Source organism: Pezoporus flaviventris, unplaced genomic scaffold (assembly GCF_033815535.1).
Source record: "Pezoporus flaviventris isolate CSIRO_AGI_PZ_B2104156 unplaced genomic scaffold, CSIRO_AGI_Pfla_v1 ptg000228l, whole genome shotgun sequence".
NCBI lineage: Eukaryota > Metazoa > Chordata > Aves > Psittaciformes > Psittacidae > Pezoporus > Pezoporus flaviventris.
In genome coordinates, this window is record NW_026892776.1 from 369737 (window position 1) to 397182 (window position 27446).

At 52.5% G+C, this 27446-nt stretch overlaps 1 protein-coding gene across 4 annotated transcripts; it reads left to right on the forward strand.

Annotated features, from left to right (window-relative positions):
- Positions 1 to 2490: 2490 nt before the first annotated feature.
- On the forward strand, positions 2491 to 27255 carry FKBP5 (FKBP prolyl isomerase 5). Of its 4 annotated transcripts, none has more exons than XM_061442577.1 (11): positions 2491 to 2613; positions 13551 to 13679; positions 14806 to 14950; positions 15176 to 15318; positions 16136 to 16250; positions 21300 to 21456; positions 22358 to 22466; positions 23109 to 23192; positions 24027 to 24212; positions 25117 to 25356; positions 26900 to 27255. In XM_061442577.1, exons 1-11 carry the CDS (start codon positions 2518 to 2520, stop codon positions 26996 to 26998), a joined length of 1503 nt encoding a protein of 500 aa, XP_061298561.1. In that variant the 5' UTR covers positions 2491 to 2517; the 3' UTR covers positions 26999 to 27255. The 4 variants fall into 4 exon arrangements, with proteins under 4 accessions (XP_061298561.1, XP_061298562.1, XP_061298563.1 ...); XM_061442578.1 differs by having other exon boundaries at positions 22376 to 22466; XM_061442579.1 differs by lacking the exon at positions 2491 to 2613 and adding an exon at positions 8738 to 8762.
- Positions 27256 to 27446: the final 191 nt, after the last annotated feature.

The window sequence follows — 27446 nt, forward strand, 5'->3', positions numbered from 1 at the left end:
AGCCCGTGTCCGGGAGGCAAATGGGGACTCAGGGGTGGATCCAGCCTTGGAAAAGCCTCTGGCTGGAATTGCCCCCGCCTGCTTGCATGCGTTTGGATCACAAAGCTGGAAATTTATGGATTGGAAATGCACAGGGAAAGGGGCAGCCCTGGCCACACTGGGGGACGGGGCAGGCACTGGCCTGTGATGGAGCAGGGGCTGCTCAGGGGGTTCCGGGGCAGGTCTCTGCCCTTCTGCGGCTAAAATCTCATTGCAGGAGCCGTGAATCGAGCAATGAGGGAGAACAGAACCAGAGGAGGGATCATCCCAGGTTGGATCCGGTTGCTCACCACCGGCCAGGCTCCATGAGGACACCAGCATCCCTCCCACCACCTCTCCAGTGGGAAGATTTAGGGAGGGCTCATGCAGACAGCAGCTTCGCAGCTGCTTTGCACCCCCTGGGTCAAGCATCCCCACACAAAGCAGGGGTGAGGTCCTGCCCTGCTGCCCTCACCCCGTGTCCCCGTATGTCCCGTGTCGTTCCCCCCCCCCGCCCGTCCATTCCCTGCCGCCGGTGCAGCTGCACCCACGGGCGGTGGTGAGGACACGGTGTCCTCCTGCACTCTGCTCCGGTTGTGCAACACCCGGCTGCACCTCCGGTAAACACCCGGCTTCCACCACGCTGCACCCCTGCGCCGGGCACAACCCGGGCCCTCGGAGCGGGCACGTACCGGGGAAGGGGGGTGCAGGCGGTGAGACTATGGCATCACCCGGCTCCCAAAAAGCTCCTTTGCTCCCCAGAATGGGCATTGGGCAGGTATCTGGCTGCCGGGGGGGGGGAGGAAGGATGCATTCGGGGTCACCCGAGGAGCATCCTGCGTGGGTCACCTGTCCAAGGCCACCGACTTACAGTCGGGGCCATCTCTTTGTGTCGTGACACGGGGAGAAAACCCATTTCCTCTGCTCTCCAACGCGCCCCCGAGTCACTGATGTGGCTTTTAGACGTGAAGCCGAGGCGGAGGGACGCGAGGCAGATTAACGCCGGTTATTTTTAGCAGAAGGCAAGGATGAATAAAAATATCCCCGATTTTTAGGTTTATTTCTGTTTTCGTCAGGAACTGCTGCTCTCACATCACACGAAGTGCTCGGGGATGGACGGTCCCTGGGATCTGCTCCTCGTTTTGGATGGGGGGCAAAGCTTCCCCCAGATCTCCTGTCCCTTCGGGGCAGAACATGTGCAGGCAGCTGGGGGAACAGGCAGTGTCCCTGGCAGCCACTCCAAACCCAACCGGGATTATTTATGGAACAGATTTCTTCCAGGTTGTGTTACAGGGATGGAGGGGACGAGGCAGACCCCAACACTAGGGTTCGGGCATCCCACCCCACAAGAAAGCAAAGTGAGCTGGTGCTGGCATCGCAGTAATTCGCAGATACCTGTTAAAACCCCACCCTGGTGCTGCTTTGCGCGTATTTTGAGTTTATATTGTATATTTTTAATGCAAACAAAAATTGGGGTGCAAGGACAGTTGGGGTGCTGGACCCCTTCACTGCTGTTGTCGGATGTTTCAGAGCTTGGGTATTATCTGATGGGCCTGCACGAAATTCCTGATGTTGGGAACACCCAGTATTTCTTTGGTAAATGGGAATTTAAAGCTCCCGGGCAGGAAATGTGTAAAACCCGGTAACAGAATTCATCCCGGGTTGTTTTAGAGCAGGAAAAAAAAAAGAGAGACGTGGTGAAAATAGAGCTCTTTATTTCCTGACGTGGGCTTTGATTTGACCTCTATTCCCAGTGAGTGCCTAAATGACAGCACGTGCCCCATGTTTAATTGCAAGCCGCACGTTAGTTCTAACTCGGGGGGCGGGGGTATTCTAAGGCAGCTCTTAACAAAAATCTCACCTCCTTCATACTGAACGGAACGTTTCGCCGTGCCCCTGCACCCGGCGTCCTCCAACCCCGGGCAGGGCGGGAGAGGCCGCTATCTGCGCTCTAGGGCTTTCTGTGCCCCATAACAAGGCCCGAGGAGGTTACACGGGGATGGGGCACCCCCTCTCCGCGCCGGCGTTGCGTGGAGCTGGTTGGTCCTCAGCGATGCGGGTGCCCTTGAGGGGGTTTTAATGAACAGCCCCCCCCGGGACACTGCTCAGGGCTGGGGGTGCCCTTGAGGGGGGTTGAACGAACCCTCCCCGGGGCCGCTGCTTAGGGCTGCGGGAACCTTGGAGCGCTGCACGGCGCCGAGGCGTCCTTGGAGCCCTGCATGGCGCCGACACCCCCCCACCCCCGGGGCACCGCGCGGGGCCGGGGACTCCCCAAGAGCGCTGCACATAACGGGACCCCCCCGCAGGGCATCGCCCGGAGCCGGGACCCCCGGGTCCTGCCCTGCTCCGCCTCTGGCCCCGGCGAGGGCGCGGAGTGGGCGGGGCGCTCAGGCACGCCAGAGGAGGGGAACACGTTCTGATTTGCATACCAGCACCACGCTAGCCAATGGGAAGGCGCAGCGGGGGGGCCGTCGGCAAGATTGGCAGGAGGAGCTGCCAATGAGGAGCGGGCGGGTGGGCGGGGCGCGGCGGCCGGGGAGACTCAGCCGGTACTGGCGGGCTGGGTCACTCGGAGCCGGGCGGTGGCGGCAGCAGGTGGGTCCGTGCGCCCGTCGGTGCCCCCGAGCGAGGTGCCCCGGAAGGATCGGGGCTGCCGAGGGCTGCGGGGCCCCGCGTGGGGCTGCGTGGGGCCTGTGGGGCTGGGGCGGTTCCGTCTGAGGCTGGGGAAGCGCTGTAGGGCTGCGCGTGGGGCTGGAGAAGCGCTGTAGGGGTGTGCGTGGGGCTGGCGTGTGGCTGCGGGACCCTTCCTGGGGCTGTGTGAGGCGTTGGGTCCTTCGTGGGTCTGGGGAGTCGTGTGGGAAGGGCATGAGCACAGTTATTTGTGTGGGTTTTGTGTGCTGTTTCCTTGGAGGTGCCGTGGGTTTGGGTCAGGCAGTGATGCTGCGACTTGGATATGCTTAGGTTCTATCTCCAGCCTGGTGTTCCCCGAGCAGGAGTAACTTCCCAGGGGGGCTCAGTTTTGCAGCCCAAAGGTGGGATGCAGGGGTCCCTCACTGCGAATACTAGAGACCCTGTTGGGATGCTGGTCCTTGGCCCTGCTGTGTTGTAGGTGATAACAGCAACACACACAACGCAGGAGGATGAAGGTGAGGGTGTGATGGAGCTGGGCGCCCACAAGGATGGGATGCTGGTGGAGAGGTGTTTGGGGAGTTTTTTGGGGGGTTGGGACTTGTGCTGGAGGAAATGTGTGATAGCGTGAGGAAAAAAAGCCTTAAACCAACAGGTTTCTGGTGCAGAGTTATCGCTTCTGCTGCAGCCTGCTGGGAGGTGACGGGATGTGGCCTCTCTTACAGTTTCGGGCTTGGAGGATGGAGTGGGACTGGTGCTGGAGCCGTTTAGGGGGGAAGGCTGGTCCAGTGTGGCTTCTTGTCCTGCCCGGAGCAGAGATGGCTGCTGGCCTGGCAGCTTGTGCTCTTACTTTTCTTCTTTCTTACACAATTAAATAATCATAGCTTCCCAAGGTTGTATTTGCCCAGCACAGGCTTGAATTATGTTGATCTCCTTTCCCGGCGCTGTTAGAGCATCTTTCTGCTGGGATGAGCCAGCAAATAAGGGCAATTCCCAAGTAAAAAACCAAGTTGCATCCTTCAGGAGTATCACTGCTGTGTAACTGGGTGTGTTTTAACTGCCAGCTTGCAGATTAGCTGTAAAGCTCGAGATGCTCAGCACTGAGACCCTGCTCTGTCCAGCCACAGCTCCCTGGGCTGGCTCAGAGCAGGGGAATGTTCTTGAAGTGTTTGAGAACAATTGTTCTCATTTGTTTCTACTTCTATACTGTTTAATATTTTATTTTATATTCACTCTCTCATATATATGCATATAAAGTTGTTACAGCCCCTTGAGGGATCACTGGAGCTCGTGCCAGTCTCATGCATACATATCACAAGGAAATAATAAGTTTCTTAGCAAAGTTGGGGGGTTCTGTGTTTATTTAGTTTAATGTGGTATGTTTGTGGGTGTAAGGAAATGGCCATGACTGTTCTACTGTACGAGTTGTTCTTCTCATGGCCCTGACAGGCTTTTTCTGTAATCGGTAACTGTGACTGCAATCAGGATTTCTGCTTTTGCTAGTGAGTGTGTTGGAAAATGAAAAGAATCGGAGTAAAACTGTCAGAAGTGAAGAGGTAGGGTGAGGAAGAACTGAGATTAACTCTTCCTCTGCCCCATCTGCATCAATGGTAGCACCGCTTTTAGGAAATTAGCCTCTTTAAATCCAAGAGTACTTGAAATGGGAATATTTCTATCATAGAATGGCTTGAGCTGGAAGGGACCTTAAAGGTCTTCCAGCTCCAACCCCTGCCACGGGCAGGGACCCCTTCCATAGAGCAGCTTGCTCCAAGCCCCTGTGTCCAACCTGGCCTTGAACACTGCCAGGGATGGGGCAGCCACAGCTTCTCTGGGCACCCTGTGCCAGCGCCTCAGCACCCTCACAGGGAAGAGCTTCTGCCTTAGATCTAACTTGAACCTCCCCTCTTGAAGTTTTAACCCATTCCCCCATGTCTTACTGCTATTTATGTTCAATTTAATCACTTAATTCAGTATAAGGAGTTGTGGGACGCACCACCTCACCAAGAGCCTCATCTCTGACGTGTGACCCCCATTGTGGCTCCCCCCTCATCCTTCAGCAGTTCACGTGTGTGTGTATGTGTGTGTGCACTCATGTTCACATGCATGTTTCCACTGGGCTGGTGGGAATGAGGGTGACCTGGTGGGTGTGTAACATTGTCCCCAAAGCCACAGCATTCTCAGCATCATCCTGACCCCCGAGTACCTTGCAGGGTCCCCCAGTGACGGCAGTCCTGGTCCCCCAGTGTCATTTTGGCCATTCGTGGCATTTCCTTCTCCTTTCCAAGAAACCCTGATTTGGCGTGGGAACAGGCTGGTGTTCCACATGCTGGGAATTGTCATTTGCGCGATGAAATCTGGCGTTTATAGAGCCCTGGTACACACATAGCTTCATAAAAAAGTTCCTGGGTGCCAGGTTATTTCTGGCAATGCCAGATGCCAAGTTGGGGATCCCTCCTTTGGGATCTCAGGATGCTGCCAAGTGCTTGTGCATGGGGATAAGTGAGAACATAAGGATAAAATACACATTCCAGCTGCTGTGGGTGACAGTGACTGGGTGGAAAGTTGTTTGGAGTCTGTTGCAAGCAATGAGATGATTTTAGAAATTAAAAAAGATGAAATAAATCCAAGTTCAATTGTCAAATTTATTCTGAAAAAGAAAAAAGGCCAGATTAAGACAGAATTGGCAGACAAGGTGTTCCTTGTTTATTCCCATTGGGTTTTTATTTTAGTTCCCCCAAGCTGGTTCTTAAAATGGGGTTTGCTCGCAATGGTGTAGCTGCTGCCAGGAGGATACTCTATGGAGGGATCAGTGTTACCAGACTGTGCTGTCCAGGGAATGGAACTTCATGTTTTATAGCCAGAGGTGGAATATTTCTTTCCAGTGTCCCGAAAAGCCTGGCTAGGTCTGTTCTCCCTGCTTGCGTTGACCAGGGGAGAAGACACGGTGAAAGGAGCCTGCACATTTTCAATGGCAGAAACCCCAGTTTGAGGTTGCCAGGGAGTGGGTCGCGGGATGTCGAGCACTTTCTCACTTTTTAGGGGTGGTTTATGTAACCTGCTTGACTATATTACTGTATTTTTTCCCCTCTCCAGTTACATAATCCTAATTTCTGAAAGCATTAGGAAATGGAGTGCTATTCTGTGTCTGGATAATGGCCTCTGAGCTTCTTCGGATGCTGCGATGGGCCCCTCTGCCAGCAGTCTCCCGGGAAGCTGAGGCAGGGCTGAAACAGCCCATTCTACACTTACTATTACTGGTTCTTAACTTATTTTTTATGTTTTACCATCATCTGAGACCGTGTTAGCTCCTCCAGGAGTGGGGTGGGTGCAGGCTGTTGCCTCTCCCTGCTTTGCTGCTGGCTCCGGCATTCCTGGGTTTTCCAGTATTTCTGGGATGTGCTACCTGTGGCAGAGTCTTGTCTTGATTTTTGTGCTGGGAGCAGCTGAAATCCTCAGGGGTAGGAGCAGAAGAGCATCAGTGTGTAAAACCCTTGATCGTGTCCCATCCTGGTACTTTCTCCTCTTGAAAGAGCAGCAGCCCATAAATGTTTATGGCTTTTGCTTTTCCCAGCATATGTTTGTGGTTTGGAATAAAGGAGAGGGAAAAATATATTGCTTGGGGGTTTTTCTCCATTTTACTTTAGAGGGTGTTGTGTCTCTGGGCACTCACACTGAGGGGATGGACCACGGGCTGCTGATGGGATGCTTGCTAGAGAGCCAAAACGAGCTTTATCCCTGCATCATCTTACTTGAAGCAACCTGGAAATAAATGATTTGCTAATAACCAGATTATCTTTAATGGGTTTATATTGTAAACTGTGGTTGGGGGGCAACACCTTGTTGAAAGCCTTTTGCATGTTGCCATGGCTCCTGGGGGATGCAGAGGGGCTGAACCCATCCGTCTGTTGGAATATTTATCCTGGCAGGGAGCAGCAGCCATTCTGCTCAGTTGTTCTTCTCGCTGCAGCTGAAACTTGAGGGCAGCCTCTTCTTCAACATATTTAAAAAGGGAAAACCAATCATTTATGACTTGGATCTTAACTAAAACTGCTTCAGAAGCTCAAAAATATTAGCTGGGCAAAATGATTAGCTAGGCAAGTGTGATGGGAGCACATGCTGTTGTATTTAAGTTAGCCTCATGCAGTAGTTCCTTTCGGTGTTCTCTTAATTGCTTAAAACTCTTCCCTTGCTACCTCTCTTCTGTTACAGCACCAGCACCTTCTGGTCCTTGGGAGGTGGTGGGTGGGCACATCCCTTTCCAGGGTGTCCCGCAGGGCAGGTGCCACTGCGATGCTCAAGGGATGCTTGGCAGGTACCGGGGTCTCCATGGGCAGGAGTTACCCCTGGAGCAGCAATCATGGATAACCTTTGGTCCCTGGATCTGTTACGGTTTGCCCTGGCCAAGATGGAGGTTCGTCAGGGTGCTGGGCCATGAAAGCAGCTCTATTTGTGTTTTGGCTTTTTGTTTGAATCAGAGTGGCCGTGATGGGCCCAATGCTTGCACAATGTGCATGCTAGGATGTAAATCAATCCATGTGAGTCTTAGATAGAGATAGTTTAGATTTAATGGCTTCCCTATTTATGTTAAAGAAGGGGTGGGAAGTCAGAAACATAATTAATCTCAAATTGAAGCTGTGATGTATGAGTGGGAGAAGTGGCACTTGATGTCTGAGTGCATCCTGCTGTGTCGGGATGGGGCTGAGGGTTACGTGGTGCTGCTTTGGTCGGGTTTAAGAAGGTCATGTTTTCTTAGGAATCCCAGTTTTAATTTATTCCCAACTCAGACACCATCTTCCTGGGTCTCTGCTTCTCGGGCTTGTGTTCCAGGAGCCTTAAAACACCCTTGTCTTGGGGAAAACATTGCTCCGGGCTTCCCTCTCCCGCAGTGTGGGGACTGTTCACTCAGGAAGCAGGGTCTCTGCTCCCAAGGAACAAGGGATGGGACAAGAGGAAACGGCCTCAAGCTGCCCCAGGGCAGGTTTAGATGGAGCTGAGGAACAATTCCTGCCCCAGAGGGTGCTCAGGCATTGGAACAGGCTGCCCAGGGCAGGGCTGCAGTCACCGTCCCTGCAAGTGTTCACACAGCGTGGAGACGAGGCCTCAGTGCCATGGGTTAGGGGTGGCCTTGGCAGTGCTGGGAATGGTTGGGCTTCATCTTAACAATCTTTTCCAGCCTGCTTGATGCTGTGATTCTCTGATTTTATTAGAAAAAACTAGTTTTTGTAATTAAGGGGAAGCAAAACCACGGTGGGACAGCGCAGAGAGCCTGGCTGCTGCGCTGGGTAGGCTGGTCTTCGTTATCTGCCGGTGGCTGCAGTAGGATCAGGTCCACAAGCTCCTGCCTAGTTCGAGGGCTGGGATTTGAGGCAGTGCTCACTGCGATTTGGGGCAATGCTTGTGGCATTTGGGGTGATGGTCACCAGGATGTGGGGCCCCATGTTTCCCCCTTGCTGGTGCATTCAGATTTGCTGGTTTTAGTCTGACCTTTTGCATGTTAAACTCCCTCCTGTGTTGCAATCAAAAGCTTTTAAGGCTGTTGTGGTGCCATAGAAGTGCTTTGTGCTAAGTATGTCTAAAAAAAACCAAACCCCTGCTCTTATTTTTTCATCGTGCTAGTTTTCATCCTGACTTTCAGCACCGGTCAATAAAAAAGTTGGACAGAGTATAGCCTTTTCTGTTTCTCCTTTCTTTGTTCCCCCCTTTTTTAAGCTGATGGTACGATGCTGAGTGCTGTTTTATGGAAACAGCCGGTCAAAACGTTGTCCCGTGGCTGCAGGGAGCAGGGGAGCAGCCATGGGAGCTTTTGTCCATGGTCTTATCACCCCTTTCTGACCATAGTAGAGCTGGGTTTGTGGCTTAAAACAGCCGTCTCTGTTCTCCCTTCATTTTAACCCCTGTTTGAGCATAAAGTGTATGTGGGTTTTTTATGTTACTGTCTTATTTTTAACTACTTCCTGTCTTCTTTACCAGGTTTTGGTGTGAAATCCTCACCCTGCCTCTTCTGGGTGCGCACATCCAGACCCTTCCTGGACTTCCCGACGTTCTCCAGCGATCGCATGGTGGCAAGGTGAGAGCCCTCAAACCCCTCCCCAGCCTTTCTGCTGCTTTCCCCTCGGGTGAGCCTCTGGCAGGGATCTGCAGCAGAAAGTTTCCATTTGGAGCTGGCAAATTCCCGGTATGCTGATTTCTAGGAAACGTGGCTTGGGCTCGTGTGCTTGGTGAAACCCTAGCATGTGTGATACCTGTCTGTCCTCAGCCCGGCGTTGGACATCTGCATCCCATTCTCTGCTCGGAAAATAAGAATTTTCTCCTGTTTCTTCAGGCTGGAAGATAGCAGCGCTCATGTAGAGAGGGAACTGCAAAACTAAACGGCTTGGGTTTATGGTGTGGATCTTTGTGCAGTGTGTGTTGCTGTTGTATGGTGTGCATCCTCCTGGTACCATCGTTGGAAAGGCATGTGCAAAGAGGAAAGGGCTCTGAGGTGTATGGGGCCGCTAGTGACGTGGTTTCGTGATAGATTTGGCATTGCTGGGGAAAAGGTTGGACTTTCTCTTAAAGGTCTTGTCCAACCTGGTTCATTCTGTGGTTCTCTGTGCCCACTGCATTTCTGCAAGTGCCCATGCAGTGCGCTGGTGTTCCTGCCAGCCTGAAAACCACACACCATTGAAGGGTAATGAAGGTGGGGAAGGCACCAGCCATTGCCCAGCTTAAAAAGACATCAAGAAAAGCCCTTTGTTTCACCTGCTTTAAAAAAATAGACAAAAAATGTTTAATTATCTGATGCCGCAGCTGAATTAATGTCTGTGTGGCAGTGCTAAAATGAGGAATAAAGTCACAACGGGACATGCCGGAGGATGCTCAGTCTGGGCAGCCTGGCCCTTCGCAGGCAGCTTGATTGCACATGGGCATCGACTGCTCATGAGTATCAGTCGTGGTGATGCTGCTTTTAATCTGGAAGAGGGAGCAATAATATTTGCAACTGCTGGTGCCAATGTGTAGGACAGTGTTTGGGAAACCAGCAGATTTGCAAGAAGGATGGATGCAGCCTTGTTGCTTTTGAGCAGTTGAAGGGGTGGATGAGAAGGTGCTGCAAGGGCTGGAGCATCTCTGCTCTGGAGCCAGGCTGAGAGAGCTGGGCTGGGTCAGCCTGGAGAAGAAAAGGCTCCTGAAGGGGAGACCTGAGAGCAGCTCCAGTGCCTAAAGGGGCTGCAGGAAACCTGGAGAGGGGCTTGGGACAAGGGCCTGTAGGGCCAGGCCAAGGGGAATGGCTTTAACCTGCCAGAGGGGAGACTGAGCTGAGCTCTTAGGCAGAAGCTCTTCCCTGTGAGGGTGCTGAGGCGCTGGCACAGGGTGCCCAGAGAAGCTGTGTCTGCCCCATCCCTGGCAGTGTTCAAGGCCAGGTTGGACACAGGGGCTTGGAGCAAGCTGCTCTAGTGGAAGGTGTCCCTGCCCGGGGCAGGGGTTGGAGCTGGAGGAGCTTTAAGGTCCCTTCCAACATGAACCGTTCCATGATTCTTTGAGTTTATGTTCCTTTAGTGGGGCGGTGTACTGGCACCGTGGGTCAGGATGTGCTGGTCCAAGTGAAGCGCGTGTTGCACACTTGTAGGAGGCTTCTGAACTCGCAAGCCTCCTTGTTTGCTCAGCTAGAAGCACTTTAATATCTTTTATGTTAATTAATGCTGAGATAGTTGCACTTGAAAAAGATTGTGTCCAGATGTTGAAACCTCTGGATTTCAAAGCTTGTTTATTATAACTCGTAAATGACAGATTATTACACTGAATTTTCAGGTCATCCAGTAGAGTGGGGGCTGATTAAAAGCAAATGAAACCTCCAAACCCTTTCCTTCAGCAGTGAGGAATAAATTCATCCTTTTGTGTGACCTGGGGAGGGTGGAGTTGGTGGCTTTGGGTCCTGACCAGTGACTGGAGGTACAGGCCAGACCCCAGCACCGTGCTTGGAGCTCAAGCAGGGGTATTTGTGGGCTCCGGGCTCCTTCAAAGGACTTTGCTTCAGAATAGAGGGAATCAAGTTGTGCAGAACTGCCCCAAAGCAGCTTTCCTGGGCGGTGCTCTGGACTTTTTTACTCCCTTGTCTATGGCTTTTATTCTCTGTGCATGGAAATTCCTTTTGTCTTGGTGTCCTTTCAGTGATGTTCTGATGCATTGCAGGATTGCTGCCCGTCTGGGTTGAAGAGGGCGCCCCAGCCTGAGGGGGTTTAACTCTTCAGCACCCTCTCTTCCATATTTAGACCCCAGGGGAATAAAGCAGTGTGGGCGATCAGAGCGTTTAACCTGGCTTCACTGACAGACTGACAGCATTAAGCTTGTGGCTAAGAACAACGGGAGAGCAGGATCTGCTTCTCGTGTCAGAAATACCCAGAGGCTTTTGCACGGGGTAATGAATTGTTTGTATCCCTGCTTGTATCCAAGGCACACGTGGTCCTGCAGCGGGAAGATCCACACTGACAGCTCCAGCAAGCTCGCAGGGCTCTCACCAGCAGTCCCTGGCTTCCCGGGGGTTAAATTCGGGGAGTAGCAGATATCCCCCCCAGCTGTTTGTTTCACATTAATTGGGATTTTGGACCCCAGCCAGTCTCCTCCCGTTGCTCCAAACCCGAGATAAGTGGGAGCAGCGTGGGGTTTTCTCTAACCTAGGTGGAGCCGCTCTCACTGGATGGAGAAGTCTTGAGCTCTTTCATAATGTGGACCTCATCTTCATAGCCGGTCTTGTGGGCTCCATCCCTCCCACTGCTTCTGACGCAGAGCGTGTCCCCTCCTGCCTGCCTTGGCCAGCTTCCCTGGATGACTCCACTAATTGCTTACGTAGAAAAATAATGAGAAGGATGCGTGTGGTGTATTTTTAGATGTCTCTTGGTGGGATTTAGCAACCGGCAAACCAGAGCCAGCACCTCCCCATCCATCTTCTGCATCCCAGCACTGGCTGCTTGGTGGACCTTGGGAGGTTCTTTCCTAGGAGGTGGAATTTCTTATGCAAGCTGCTCCCCTTTTGTGCTCCTCCTGGCCCTTAATACCACAATAAATGGGTTATGGATGTGGTTTGTGTCCCTGATGCTGCGCAGGATCTGTGTCGGGAAGCCCTGAGCCACAGTGCCAGTGATGGGCACCACCACTCCTCACTCAACTCCAGAAGGATGGCCATGGTGGTGCTAGGTGGCTTGGAGACCATATCAGCACCCAAATCATAGAATGGTTTGGTTTGGAAGGGACCTTTAAAGCACATCTAACCCAGCACCACTGCAAATACCAGTGACACCTTCCACTAGAGCAGCTTGCTCCAAGCCCCTGTGTCCAACCTGGCCTTGAACACTGCCAGGGATGGGGCAGCCACAGCTTCTCTGGGCACCCTGTGCCAGTGCCTCAGCACCCTCATAAAACACTGCTTCCAAAGTAACCCATGGTTTGTTTTCCAGTTTATCATCACCCAGAGATAATAAGCCTCTCCACCAAAGCTGCTGGTTTTAGTGGTTTTATTTAGGTTTATTATTTAGGAAAGGCAGCAGACAAAATCTTCATTCATGTTACCCCAAAGCCTGTGATAATTGAGCACTGCAGCAAGTAGTTTCTTATTTTTTTATTTGCCTCTTCCATTGCAGGACTCTTTGTGTCTCAGTGGCTTCCTGTGCTGGGGGGGGTGGCGAGTTCCAGCTCTTCCCTTTCCACTCGGGTGCGAGGAGCTCAGTTCTTCTTGCAGCACAACTTATCTGTCCTTGGAGCTGGAAACATCCTTTGCTCTTTTCGTACCCCCTGAATGAGTGTTTTCTCCTGCTGGTTAACATCAGCTTCCACACCAAAGACTATGGGAGCGTTTTGCAATTCAAGTGACTTTAATAGTTCTGGTTTATGTCTTAAAAAACCCATCACTTTTCATTCTCCATCACATGTTTCCTTGATTACGTGTCACGCAGCAGTGCAGCTACCAAAATAGCCTTATGGTCTGAAGGAAATCATCAGGAAATATGGGTTTTAAGCCATAGGCAATTCTCTTTTCACCAGGCACTGTTGGAAAAAGAATGTGTTTGACGAAAAAGCTTTTCTGGCACCTTAGTGGTGACGTTGGGAGTGTGGAGCTCCAGCAGGAAAAAAACTCCACTTTCTTTGAGTCTTGCTGTGAATTTTCTCTTTATCCACCCAAATAGCTGGGATTCTTTTGGTGTTTGGGTTTAGTTTTTGGAGAAGATGCTTGCTGCGTGTTCAGGTCTTTCCGTGCAGGGGGATGCTTTGCTTGCCTGAGACTTGGAACCTGCTCTGTCTCTTTGGAGTGTTTCTGGTGGGCAAGAGAAATCAAAGTTTGCCTGGGATTGATGTGCTGCTTTCCGAATTACAGTGTCTCTGACAAAAAGGTGATTCCTTGTGGGAAATAGTCCTGAACTGTATAAAAGACCCTCAAAAGGCAAATGCTAACCTGGTACCTGTATTTCTAGCACCTGTGCCCAAGAAGTGCTCAGTTCTATGTGAGCCAGAAAGGATGGGTGAAGCTTGGTGGGCAAGGTGATCTACTTGAAGATGTCCCTGCTCATTGCAGGGGTTGGACTGGATGAGCTCTGAAGGTCCCTTTGAACCCAAACTATTCTATGATTCTGTGGTAGCCCCCAGGCTGAAGGTGAGGTCTGGGGACCACTGCGAGCGTCCGCACCGGTGTGGCCAGACAAAGCTGAGGGGCTGTCCCTGGGCACTGCACATCAGGGTTTCCTGTGCCCTATGGTTCAGCAGAGCTGGGGTGGCCCCTGGGAAGGGATTTTCCGCTCTGTACGCTTGAGATGTGCTCAAAGCTTCCTGCCCTGGCCCCACAGCACAGCGAGCCACTTACTTTCTTTAACCCTTTCCTCTTGCACCACTTCCCATGGTCCTGACAGGCTGACGGGGTGGGTGTCGTGTCTCCCCAGGTCCGGGGCTTATGCAAAGAGACCATGACCACTGATGAGGCCACCAAGAGTGAAGGGGAGGTGCAGGCGGCGGCTCTCGCTGAGCATGGGGAGGACATCACACCGGCTCGAGACCGAGGGGTCCTGAAGGTGAGGGGGGCTGCCAGGAGGGTCCTGCCTTTCTTTCTGCATTCTGGGGAGCACAGTCACATTGGTGGGCTGCATCTCCAGCCTCTGGGGTCATGTAGTACTTCGAGGGCTGTAGGATTGGTTTCCTCTCTTTGAAGGGCAAAGGAAATGAGCATCACTTGTAATAAAGAAGGATGGAGTGGTATTTGGGACTGATGGATTCAGGCTGCTCAATCAATTTCACTGCTATTGTGTTCCTAATCAGATTATTAGCTGTAAATCCACAAGGCATTTTTGTGTGTGACTCAACAGACATTAAAAAGAGCACACCACTGAGGTCATGCAGTCTGCTCCACAACCCGTTTTTCATATTCAGGGCCGTTTCTGGATAGTTCTGCTCCCCAGCGCTTGTTCTTCTCCAGTTGAATAGGACCTTTCCTCTAAGAATAGCATCCTCCCCTGCTCCATCCTCAGCTCGAGAACTGCATGTTCCAGGCTTGTAGTATTCAAAAGAAGTGTTGACAAGAAGCGAGTAGTGAAATGACACACCCCTGCGAGTAAGATGTGTACGGGCAGAAAGCGAGCGCGGTCGCCTTTGCGTCGGGTTTCGAGCCACGGTGTTTATCCAGGCAGTGCCGCAGAGAACGGGCAGGTCTCAGCTCCCAGCCCTGTCCCATGGGGTTTATTTTTAGGGGCTGATGGAAGGACAAATTGAATGGCTCCCCCCCCCAAGCCTTCATTTGGTTTAGAGCAGCACTGAGGTGTATATGCATGTGTGTATATAGATTTTTATGTATGTGCATGCATATATTTATATGTATGTGTACATGTGTACATATATATGTGCATGCATGTGGTTTATGTATAAAAATGCATGTATGTATATATGAAAATGCATGTGTGCCTATATATGTCTAATATCTATGTATCTAAATAGGTGTTATATGTAATACCTTTAACTATAGCTAGGATCTATAGCTAGTATCTATAATATAGATACCTATAGTTAATATTGATATCTGTATGTATGTCTCTAATATCTGTGTATCTAATATCTGTGTCCCTATCAAATACCTGTGTATCTCTCCACATGCATCCTTAGCTGTCCCACAGCCTCCCTTTCTCACGGGTGGTTTCTCTCTCTCAGATCATTAAACGACCTGGGGGTGAAGATGAGTCCCCCATGATTGGGGACAAGGTTTATGTCCACTACAAAGGCAAACTGGCCAGTGGGAAAAAATTTGACTCCAGCCGCGATCGGAACGAGCCCTTTGTCTTCAGCCTGGGCAAGGGTGAGCTGGGCCGGGGGGATGCTTGAGGCTGGGATGATCCTGGAGGGGATGGGATGACCGTGGGGGTGGTGGGACCCTGTTGCTCAATAGATGGTCGGTGTAAGCCCTGCATTAAGTGACTTCTGAGGGTGCTTTTTCTTGGTTTGCCGTCCTTGGAGCACCCAGGCTGGGTATTCCCTGGGCTGGTGGTTGTTCCCTCCTGCCTCACGTGTGCCTCTCTCCTAGGTCAGGTAATCAAGGCATGGGACATCGGGGTGGCTACCATGAAGAAGGGAGAGATTTGCTACTTGCTGTGCAAACCCGAGTACGCGTACGGCTCCGCTGGCAGCGCCCCCAAAATCCCCTCCAACGCCACCCTCTTCTTTGAGGCAAGTAACGCCGCTGAGCCGGTGCTTGGATGAGTCCCTTGCTCCCTTCCTGCCTTGCCAGCCAGCTCAGAAAGGAAGAAAAACCCACCCAAAACCAACAAAAAACCCAGCTTGGATTCCTGAAACGTGTCCCTGCGCTCCAGGAACCGCTGCCAGGGTTTTCTCAGAAATGTGTGTCTGCGCTGGGAGGCTGGGACTGAAACCTCCGGCTGGGGAGAGCCCCGGAGCCAGGGGGTAGAGTGGGCAGATTCCTGCTTTAAACATGGATGTGGGAAGGAGAAGGTGGCTGGGAAAAGCCTCCGGGTGCTAAAAGCCCATTCATGCCGTGGGGCGGTTGGAGAGCCGAGGTTTTGGCACAGGGCAGGGCTCGTCGGGACCAGGCAGTGGGAGGAATGGGTCTGTCCACTTTCAGGCGGAGTCTTTCCAAGTCAAGTGGGGACAAAGCCGTGGGTCGGAGCTGGTCCTGGCTGAAGGGGAAGCTCCTGCCCACGCTGGTCCTGGGCAGCTTTCGCAGCATCTTGCAGCAATGACTGTGTTGTACCCTTACAGGCTTAATAAACTTATTTGTACTGTTACTTTGTGTTGTGCTTCAGGTACTGGATGTGTCCCAATTTCTAATAAATCGGGTGTATTATGCTGTGGCTTGGAGCTGGCTTTTATGAGCAACTTCTGCTCAGCAGCTGAATGGAGAATTGGTTGACTTGGCTCTCCAGGCAGGGGATGAACTGCTGCTCTGTGGCTTCTCTGTTGTATTTTCTCTTCTCCTTCCCCTCTCCCTGAGCTTTGCCCACCTTTTCTTTGTTGTTTTATTTTTTAGGTTGAGCTGCTTGACTTCAAAGGTGAGGACTTGTTTGAGGACGGAGGGATAATCCGGAGGATCAAGAGGAAGGGAGAAGGTTACTCCAACCCTAATGAAGGTGCTACAGTAGAAAGTGAGTGCTGGTTGCTGTGGAGGGAGGTGCTCTGCTGCAGGATCATCCCTCCAGCCCACTGGCAAGGAGCTGTTGGCACTATATAGGTTGCAGGTGTTTGTACATCGCAGTGGGATGCTGTGATGTCCACGTGGAGGCTGGATGAGATGGAGAGGTGCTGGAGGGCAGTGGTTCCCTGCCTTCCTGGGGATGTTCCCTGAGCTCTCCTTGGCTCTGCGGGAGCTGCTGGCTGGGAGGGTGGATTGGCCATGGGAGCAGCCAGAGATGCTGGAGGGACCGCTGCAGTGTAACCTGTGCTCTGTTCCCTCAGTTGCATTGACAGACATTGCTGTGAGCCCTGGAGCTGCTCAGCCAGGGCTAGGATGAAGGAAGCAAACCCTCACATGGGGTTTCAGGGCTGTGGCTTCTCCGCTGACCCTTCTGCATCCATTGTAGTGTCCAGGCTGCTCTGGGATCCGCTGGCTGCCAAAACCCCTGGCTGTGCCCTGCCTGGAAAGCATCAGTTGCCAGGACATCCTCCCTTAATGGCATCTCTTTTGGGCACTGATGCTGGTGCTCAGCAGCTTCTCTGGCATACTTGTTAGAATCCCATAGTGGTTTGGGTTGGAAGGGACCTTAAAGCTCCTCCAGCTCCAACCCCTACCACAGGCAGGGACCCCTTCCATAGAGCAGCTTGCTCCAAGCCCCTGTGTCCAACCTGGCCTTGAGCACTGCCAGGGATGGGGCAGCCACAGCTTCTCTGGGCACCCTGTGCCAGCGCCTCAGCACCCTCACAGGGAAGGGGCTGTTTCAGCCTAGATGGTAGTTTTGGTGGGGTTTATTGCATCTTTTGCAGAATGGAGCCTTTTCTTCCCCTGCGGCCAGAAGGCTGCTGAAGAGGGCAGGGAGGGACTGCAATGCTAGGACAAAGGGTGATGGGTTCAAGTTGAAACCAGGAAAGTTCCAGCTGGAGATAAGAAGCCTTTTAGTGGGAGGGTGCTGAGGCGCTGGCACAGGGTGCCCAGAGGAGTGGTGAATGCTCCATCCCTGGCAGTGTTCAGGGCCAGGTTGGACAGAGCCTTGGATGACATCGTCTAGAATGAGGTGTCCCTGCCCATGGCAGGGGGATTGGAACTGGAGGATCCTAAGGTCCTTTCCAACCCAAACCATTTTATGATTCTGTGAAATGAATCAACAGGGTTTGCTGGGGCCAGGATGGTCTCAGCTGATACAGGAGTATGAGGAGCTCAGTCTCACGGGCTGTTCCTGTTCTGATCCTGTTTCTGGAGCAGACATTATTTGGGTCTGGATGGGGGAAGCCAGGCTCATTGATCACGGATTCAGTGATCTTAAAGGTCTTTTCCAGCCTAGCTGATTTTATTTCTTTTCCTTCCCAAGAACCACTCAGCCACAGACTCAGAGCTTGTTCTGTATGGGAGCATTTCCTTTCTCTCTTTCAGAGCTCCCGTACACAAAGATTAACTCCCTTTAGCAAAGGAGAAATTGGATCTGAGCTGTGACAGCTCATAAAGCTCCCTGCCTTAGATGACTGGTTCTTCTAACGAGGCTTCCTCGTAAGGAAGAATGAGTTTCTGACTCAGATTGCACTGTCTGCCTCTCCCGCAGTGAGCATTCTAGCTGGGGACCAGCTGCGAGCCGAGCTTCGAGCTGGCTCCGCACCCCCAAAGATTAAACTAAAAGACTAAATGTAATGGCAGTCATATGGATTCAGCGTTCCTCTTTATTTTGATGATGTGTGAGCACTTCACAGGCAGCATCGTGCCCAGTGCGGAGGATGGGGAGAGCCCTGGTCCCTCTGTGGTTTTTCCCTTTGCAGCTTGAGGTTTTCTGGAACATGATGCTGCTTTGATGGCTCAGGAAGGGACTGAAGCAGGGAGGGAGGGCACCAGCCAGGAGTCATTTCTCTGAAAGGACATAAGGAGCCAAAAGTGAAGCTCCTCACACATGTGATAGTGCCCTCCTATTATCCCTGCTCTACCTATTGCAAATGAATGCGTCCATCAGAGCAAACACTGCAAGCAGGAGCACGCTTGTGGTCATTGTGATGATGGATGTCCTGCCTGTGGAGAAGGCAGCTACAGGGAATGCTGCTCTGATCCCACTGGCATCATCCCGCTGCCTCTGTTCGCAGCTTAAATGGCCCTCAATTCATCTAGTCCCATACATCCCTCTTCATCCAGGGGCTGGAGATCCTTAAATACATCACTGTGAGAGAGGACAAGGAGGAGCCACACAAGGCTGCCCTGCAGTGAGCAGTTTGGGTGCAAACTTACACCTCGAATCCTGTGTTCAGCTCTGGGCCCCTCACTACAAGAGAGACATTGAGGGGCTGGAGCGGGGCCAGAGAAGGGCAGCGGAGCTGGTGCAGGGCCTGGAGCACAAGTGTGATGGGGAAGGGCTGAGGGACCTGGGGGGTTCAGGCTGGAGAAGAGAAGGCTCAGGGGGGACCTGATGGCTGCCTACAAGTGCCTGAGAGGAGGATGGAGCCAGGAGGGGCTGGGCTCTGCTCCCAAGGAACAAGGGATGGGACAAGAGGAAACGGCCTCAAGCTGCCCCAGGGCAGGTTTAGATGGAGCTGAGGAACAATTCCTGCCCCAGAGGGTGCTCAGGCATTGGAACAGGCTGCCCAGGGCAGGGCTGCAGTCACCGTCCCTGCAAGTGTTCACACAGCGTGGAGACGAGGCCTCAGTGCCATGGGTTAGGGGTGGCCTTGGCAGTGCTGGGGAACAGTTGGACCGGATGGGATTAAAGGGCTTTCCCAACCTGGTTCATTCTAGGATTGTATGAAACACACTTTTTTAAAGTTAAACCCAAACCCAACAGCTGCAGCACTGTTCATGGTGAGCACTGTGCTGGGATGGCACAGCAGCCATGGGGACAGCACACAGCCCACCTTTGGGCACGGCTGTGACCCACGGGAGCAGCGATGGTTTCTCGGTGCCATGTATCTGGGAGGTGTTTCTTCCAGCCTAATTCCAGCTGGGATACCACATTTCCAGGAACAAGCATCTCCAGGCTGGAGTTCTGAAAGCTTTTATTTAGGTTTTAAGTTACACAGATCCTAAAATCACGGTTCTGGTCCTTAAAACCGGGGCTGCAGTTGAAATCTGGCATTCCAGCTTTTGTTACAACCTTTCCCCCCCATCCCTCCTCCTTCTCCGTTTTTAATCTGAGCACAAATTGCTGTCAGCACATCAAGTCCGTGTGCCAGCCGCACTCGGTACACTCTGTTCTCAGCTCTTCAAAAACAAAATCGCTGCAGGCACCGAGAGAACAATAAGTCAGAGCTGCAACCAGAGCGATGTTCCTCCGGAGCCTTCCCCCCTGTAATCCAAGAGCGACTGCAACCAGCTGACCTGCTCCTGGAAACCCAAGCGGAGATTCCCACCCCCCCGCTTCATCCAGTGTATTTTGTGTGCAATTAAAGTAGAGCAAAACAGTTCTTGAAGGGAAGGATCGCAGCATCCTCCTGTGCATCCTGTTTTAAAGAGGAACCTCGCCGTCGCTGCCACGTCCCGCTGGGGACAGGGAAAAGGGGAGAGCTGTAGTGCTGCTGCTTTGGGGCTTGGGGATTATGGATCCATGCTCTCTGGGAACGTGCATGGTGCTGTGGGTTACCTGTATTTTAGGCTGAAATTTCCACTTTCTTATGCCTAAGACAACAGCTGCAGCTTGGTTTTGGGTAGTGCAAAAGCCAAGGTCAGCCCTGGAGGAGCTCTGGGTGAGCCTGCGCATGGTCACCGCGTGCCAGTGATGGGTGCAGGATGTGTCCCAGGGTGCTGCTGAGCTCGGGTCCCAGTGTGGCTTTGGTGGCAGGAGCAGGGTGGTGAGGCAGAGCTTGGTGTCCTGTCCCTGGGGTGGAGAGGGCATCCTTGGGTGGTTATGGCAGCGTAGCTGGACCTGCCCTGGGGTTGGGGCTCTGCTGCACACTCAGTCTGTGAGTCTCATTCTGGTGACTTCCCATAGGTTCTGGGACAGGGAAGTGTCTGTGGGGCAGAGCTGGGTGGGTTTCCTTCATCCCAGGCTGCAGCTCTCCCATATGGAGCCTGGACCCTCTTGGCTGTGTCTGGCGCAGCGTCTGCTTTGGCTTGTCCTTGCACTTGCCTCCTGCTGCCCTGACACCAGGGTGAGGGGCTCAGTGCACATCCTCGGGTCACATCCTGCTCCCTCTGCTGCAAGGAAAGGTAAAGCTCATGTCCTTCCGTGCTGCGGAGCCGTTACACACAGTTCTAACCACGTCAATGCCCACTGTGGATTTTTCTCCTAACAAGTGTGTTTTGTGTTGGCTTTTTTCCCCTAACGGTACATCAGTTCCTCAGGAAACTGCTTTTACTTTACATTTGCCTGCACGTGTTGTGCCTTGTACCTTGCAAGCAGAGTGCAGAGAACATAAAACTGTCCCCAAAGCTGGGAACGGCTTCAGGAGGGAATAAATAAAGCAGAATCTTGCTGTGGAAAGGCAGCCAGCAGTACCAGGTGGTGAATGTGCCAGGTACCTGGTGTCCGCTCTGCCTGCGCTTCTGCCAGCGGCTGGGGCTGTTCCTGGTTGAAGATTAAGGGGGGGGGAAGAAGAGGCAAGTTTATCTTGTACTTTGAGTTCTTGGAGGCAGGAGAACACAGCCGTGCTCTCGAGGTGGAAGGCAAGGCGCTATAGCACTGTATAGGAGGTCTGTAATCGCCATGATAAACTGCGTGGCTGCGTGCCAGGAGCAATATCCAGTTCCAGTAAGACTTGACTCGTGCAGTTGAGAACAAGGGGAACATATTAGTCATGATGTTTATCTGTTGTCTGCTCCTTGGGTAGATGAGATGGGCCTGCCTTGCTCTTCAGCAGTGTTTCCAAGCCCTCCCCATCCCTTTCTCCTCCCCAGGGGCTCTTTGGCTACCCCCAGCCCTGTGTCTTCCCCACTTCCAGAGCTGGAGGTTTTGCCTGATTTCAGGAGATCTGCTTTGTATGCTGCTTTACAAGATGTTTTCTTTAGAGCCCACCTTGCCTTGGTTTGGGTGGCTCCAGGTGCAATCCTGCCCTGTCCCCTTTTCCCCTCGTAGTTCATCTGGAGGGATTCTGTGGTGGCACCAGGTTCGACTGCAAAGATGTGAAGTTCATTGTGGGTGAAGGGGAGGACCACGACATCCCCATCGGCATTGACAAAGCCCTGGAGAAGATGCAGAGGGGAGAGCACTGCATCCTCTACCTCGCGCCACGGTAAGGAGCACCCCTGCGGGGATGCCATCTAGTTCTAAGCTTCCAGCATCCAAAGTTGGTTTAGCAGTCATGGAAAACAGCAATCCTGAAAATAGGACCCTCCAGGAAAGCCTTGGGTTAGCGCTGGTGGGGATGGCAAGAGGGACCAGTGGCACGTAGGTAGGAATCTGGAGATGCTTCGGAAAATCAGGTAAAAGTTTTATCCAAGTCCTGTGGCTGAAAGGAAAATGTCTCCCTGGAAATCGCATGGGATTTGTCTTCACTGGATGGAAACCTGTATAAAAAGTTGGATTTGATTCAGATTGGAATCATAGTGGAAATGGTGATTCCCACTATATAATGAATTGAGTGTTGTCAGGTATCTTTGTGGAGAGTAACATAGAATCACAGAATCCCAGACTGGTTTGGGTTGAAAGGGACCTCAGAGCTCCTCCAGCTCCAACCCCTGCCACGGGCAGGGACCCCTTCCATAGAGCAGCTTGCTCCAAGCCCCTGTGTCCAGCCTGGCCTTGAACACTGCCAGGGATGGGGCAGCCACAGCTTCTCTGGGCACCCTGTGCCAGCGCCTCAGCACCCTCACAGGGAAGAGTTTCTGCCTAAGAGCTCATCTCAGTCTCCCCTCGGGCAGGTTAAAGCCATTCCCCTTGGCCTGTCCCTACAGGCCCTTGTCCCAAGCCCCTCTCCAGGTTTCCTGCAGCCCCTTTAGGCACTGGAGCTGCTCTGAAGTCTCCCAGGAGCTGCCTTTTCTCCAGGCTGACCCAGCCCATGGCTGAACATCACCTTGGCCACGAAACACTAGAAAGCTGCAGATGTGGAGTTGGGGGTGAGATGGGAATTGGCAGCCTGGGTCTGAGTTCATGGCCGAACGCTGACGAAGGGAAGATTCCCCCTTCTCTGACAGCTCCTTCTGCCCGGTCAGGTACGGCTTCGGCGAGGCAGGGAAGCCGAAGTACGGCATCCAGGCGAACACGGAGCTGGTCTACGAGGTCACACTGAAGAGCTTTGAGAAGGTGAGGGCAGGCGCCAAGGTTCCCTTCGCAGTGCCCACCCTTTGCCCCTGGCATGGCTGCAGCCCAGCCCCTGCTGCAGGGGGGACGTCACCAGGGATCTCTTGGGCTGGGCTCCAAGCCTGGGTCTCGTTTGTTCCTCACCTTGTTCCTCTTGTACCTTCTTAAGTTTTTTTTCTCCTTTTTCTCCCCCCCTGCCCCGGGCTGCACAGATACAAGTCAGTGTGCCCAGCCACTGTGCTCGCTGGGATACTGGGGACAGGATGCAAGAGATGCCCATGGGATGGGCAAGTGACGCTGTCCTGCATCCCTGGCTGGGTCCCCTCCTCAGGCATCACTCTGGTCGGAGCAGGAGTGAGACCCACCACATCTCTCAGGGCTTTTCCTCCTGTAGGGTTCAGGTGGATAAATCACCTTGGCGCAGTGAGAAATCCCAAACCTGGTGGGGGTTCCACTCTTGTAAAAGGCTTCAGGTCTTCACCCCTGTACATGCTCTGGGTGTATCCTCATACCCATTGCTGCTGGATCTACCCTTGGTAATAATGCCCTGAGGAGTCCTGCTCATTGCAAGCAATCCTGGAAAGCTGTGTGGTCCTGCTGGATGCGGTGGGCTGCCACTGGGATTGCTCCAAGTATTTCTTTCAGGCCAAGGAGTCGTGGGAGATGGACACAAAAGAGAAGCTGGAGCAGGCTGCCATCGTCAAGGAGAAAGGCACGATGTACTTCAAGGTTTGTAAGGTTGACGATTGTGGAACAAGGGAGCTAGACATAAATTCGGGTTGACCATCAGATAGATGACTTAGTAGATACTAGATCAAGATTTAGATCATCCAGTTCCAACCCCTGCCATGGGCAAGGACACCTTCCACTAGAGCAGCTTGCTCCAAGCCCCTGTGTCCAACCTGCCCTTGAACACTGCCAGGGATGGGGCAGCCACAGCTTCTCTGGACACCCTGTGCCAGCACCTCAGCACCCTCACAGGGAAGAGCTTCTGCCTAAGAGCTCATCTCAGTCTCCCCTCTTTTAAGGTTGAACCCATTATCCTTTGTCCTATCACTGTAGTCCCTCATGAAGAGTCTGTCTCCAGGATCTTTGTAGTCTCTTCTCCAAGGAACAAGGGATGGGACAAGAGGAAACGGCCTCAAGCTGCCCCAGGGCAGGTTTAGATGGAGCTGAGGAACAATTCCTGCCCCAGAGGGTGCTCAGGCATTGGAACAGGCTGCCCAGGGCAGGGCTGCAGTCACCGTCCCTGTAAGTGTTCACACAGCGTGGAGACGAGGCCTCAGTGCCATGGGTTAGGGGTGGCCTTGGCAGTGCTGGGAATGGTTGGACTGGATGGGATTAAAGGGCTTTTCCAACCTGGTTGATTCTATGATTCACAGGGGCTGCACAGCAGCAGCTTGAGCCAAGCCCTGGTGGATTTGTAGGTACTTGGCATCGTCCTCCATTTATTTAGTGGACACCCCACGTTAAACTTGTTACCTGTTTGCAGGATGTTTCGGGAGCAGACTGAGCGTTGTCAGCACAGGTTCCTCTAGCCTCTTCTTCTTTGCTCCACCCCAGGAAGGCAAATACCTGCAGGCAGTGATTCAGTATGGGAAGATCGTGTCCTGGCTGGAAATGGAATATGGCTTGTCTGAGAAAGAGTCGAAAGCCTCCGACTCCTTCCTCCTGGCTGCCTTCCTCAACCTGGCCATGTGCTACCTGAAGCTGCGAGAGTACACCAAAGCTGTGGAGTGCTGTGATAAGGTAGAGGTGCACAAGACAGTTGGAGCATTCTCTCCTGCTGAATGTTTTCATTGGGAGTTTGGGGGGTTTTGAGTTTCATTTCGTACGAGAAGCAATTTCCAAATGGCAGTGTGATGGTGCCACCATCTCTTCTGCGCCTCAGAGTCTTTGTGGATGCTGTGTGCTTGGAGCAAAAGTGCCTTCTGGGGTTCAAAATCCACCTGGGCATGGGCTTAGGACAATCCAGATCCATAGAACTCGATGCTGCATGGGCTGGAAGCCTTCAGATACTGTTTGGGTCTGCCTGGGCTGGATATGGGCATTTGGTGCTGATCTGGGTACAGCAGGGACAGTCTGCTAGAGCTGCAGCTGATCACTGGGGGATGGGATGGGGCTTTGCCAGGCCCCTAAAGAGCAGCAACCTCATCCTTGTCAGGAAACTATTAATTCTTTCATAAAAGGCTTAGATGTGAGCATCTCCTCTTGCACCCGGGATTAAGGCTAGTTGCCTTAATCTGAAAGGTAAGTCATCTCCAAGATGCGTTTGTGGCTTTTAGTAAAGGAAAATAACGTTCTTGCTAAAGCAGGGACACAAAAGCACATTCAGTCCATTGATTCCCCACCTCTGAGCTGCCTGTGATCTTCTGGGCTCACGTTCAGCATTTACACCTGATTTCTTGCCTGTGGGTTTGTCTCCCATCGACTCAGCTACTCTCAGGGGGATTTTAAGCCTGGAGACATAAGTAAACCATGTTATCAACCTGCCAGCTGCTGATGGAGACGAGTCAGTTCTTCAGCAAGATGCAAGTGCTCTGGAGACTTGAAGCCACCTTGTCCTAATTTCTGCACATTTAATGAGGGTATGACCCTAAGGGGGTCAGTTGTGGGAGCCCCAGTTTGCTAACGGGGACCTGTGTGTTTGCAGGCACTAGGACTGGACCAGGACAACGAGAAGGGTTTGTACCGAAGGGGCGAAGCCAGGTTATTGATGAACGAGTTTGAGCTGGCAAAATGTGACTTTCAGAAAGTGCTGGAAGTGAATCCACAGAACAAAGCAGCAAAATCCCAGATCTCTGTGTGCCAGAAGAAAACAAAGGAACACAACGAGCGGGACCGGAGGATCTACGCCAACATGTTCACAAAGTTTGCAGAGAGGGATGCAAAGGTGCGTGTTGCCATCTAGCAGGATGCTCAGCTGGTTTGTCATGCAAAGAGACGAGTTAAAACGAATTATAGATCAGGTTGAGGATGGAGGGATAGAGCCTGCTGCAGTGGGAAGAAGTGGTTTATTTCTGGGTCTCTCTTAGCCAAAGGCTGCCATCAGATGCTCAGTCATCAATGGAAGTATTTGTGCTGTGAGCTCCCGAGAGCTGATAACAGGGTGAGCATTTGGACTCGATTTTGCTGTTCCCAGCCAGTGAGTGTTGATGACCTCTTGGTCACTGGTAAAATGAAATGTCATTCTGTCTCTGGCACGGCCAAGGGTATTTTGAGACATGATAGGATGGATTTCCTGCAGCTGGTAAGGCAATAGCCTGCTCCTGTGCTCGAATGGAGAGATCACCATCTTGTAACAGGCTCTCATCCAGCATTCCTCTGAACAAAACCTGGTGTACTGTAACAAGAGAGGACATGGCTTTGCAAGCCATCTGTGTAGGTCATTTATGGTTTAATCTCTTCTGAACTGGGGCCTGGCTGTGGAATAAGTGACTAGGAAGCAGTGTGCTGGGATAACCAGCTCAGGTCAGGGAGAGTGATGGCTGGAGCAGGCGTGGGGCTGTGCTGTGCCTTAGTGCTCCTCTCCTGCCCCCACAGCCAGTGTATGGGCTGTTACGTACAGCTCAGGCTCTTACATCCCCACTCCGATGTTGCTGCCTTAATTACTTGTCCTGCTGCCCTGTTCCTCTCTCCAGGCTTGCTCCATGTCAGTGCCTTGCTTACATCATAGAACCAGACTGGATCGTGTTGGAAGGGACCTTAAAGCTCCTCCAGCTCCAACCCCTGCCACGGGCAGGGACCCCTTCCATAGAGCAGCTTGCTCCAAGCCCCCGTGTCCAACCTGGCCTTGAACACTGCCAGGGATGGGGCAGCCACAGCTTCTCTGGGCACCCTGTGCCAGCACCTCAGCACCCTCACAGGGAAGAGCTTCTGCCTAAGAGCTCAGCTCAGTCTCCCTTCGGGCAGGTTAAAGCCATTCCCCTTGGCCTGTCCCTACATCCCTTGTCCCAAGCCCCTCTCCAGCTTTCCTGCAGCCCCTTCAGGCACTGGAGCTGCTCTCAGGTCTCCCCTTCAGGAGCCTTCTCTTCTCCAGGCTGACCCAGCCCAGCTCTCTCAGCCTGATCCAGGTGGGTTGCACCATTTCCAGGGGATCCCATCCCTTCCCCAAAGGCTTGCTGAGCTGATGAGCTGTAACCTTGTCCAGCTGCTGAGCCAAGAAAACAAGAGCCCCCAGTGTGAACTGCAGTTGTGTACAGGCAGGGAGGATCTCACATGGGGAGGAATTCCTAGGATGGGAATTTTGGTTTTGTGGTGGCCTTGGCAGTGCTGGTGTAAAGGTTGGACTTGATGATCTTAAAGGTCTTTTCCAACCTGGTTGATTCTGTGATTTGCCTGCTCTACCAGGCTTGCCTGCACCCATCCCCAGCATCACTGTAACTGCCTGCTCTTTCTCCTGTTCCCAACTATGTGCTGTATTTGCCGTCCTGCAGGAAGCAGCTAGCAAAACCCGGGTTGAAAAAGTAGCAGAGAGAGCAGCTTGTGAAAAGGGATCAAAACCTGATGCTGAAGATGCTAAAGGACATGTATGATGGAGGAGGAGGGGAAGGGAGAGCCTCCTGCCCATAGAAGAAGATTGCTGTCAGACCTCAGGACTCGCCAGTGTTTTCTTGTAAGCTTGTTACAGTTTGTGTGATCGTGGAAGCAAAAAGGCACCTTGCAAAGGAAAATCCGAACCCTGTCCCACCGCCCTGGGCCGAGCGGGAGTGGCGGGATGCTGTGGGACCACCACACGTGGAACAAACAGTGTGGAAACGGAGAGAAAGACAAAAATCATCATCATCATCATCATCATAAAAATTGAAACTCTTGCCTCTTGGGAGGTTTCCGTAGGCAGCTCGTCCCAGCTCCTCTGGCTTTGTGTCAGCTGTCCTGGGTCCTCCTGGGATTGGGATGTGGGAGATGCTCCTTGTACACTGCAGTGCGGCCTCCGGTTGCTGGTGCCGGTGAGGGGAGTGCTGCTGGCATAGGCACGGGTGG

What these genes read in the sequence shown, in the direction of transcription:
- FKBP5 (XM_061442577.1), top strand. Translation starts at nt 2,518, where the DNA reads ATGAGGAGCGGGCGGGTGGGCGGGGCGCGGCGGCCGGGGAGACTCAGC. An exon ending in CCGGGCGGTGGCGGCAGCAG is followed by an intron (nt 2,614 to 13,550) that starts GTGGGTCCGTGC and finishes GTGTCTCCCCAG; the next exon opens with GTCCGGGGCTTATGCAAAGA. An exon ending in ATCCTCTACCTCGCGCCACG is followed by an intron (nt 21,457 to 22,357) that starts GTAAGGAGCACC and finishes CTTCTCTGACAG; the next exon opens with CTCCTTCTGCCCGGTCAGGT.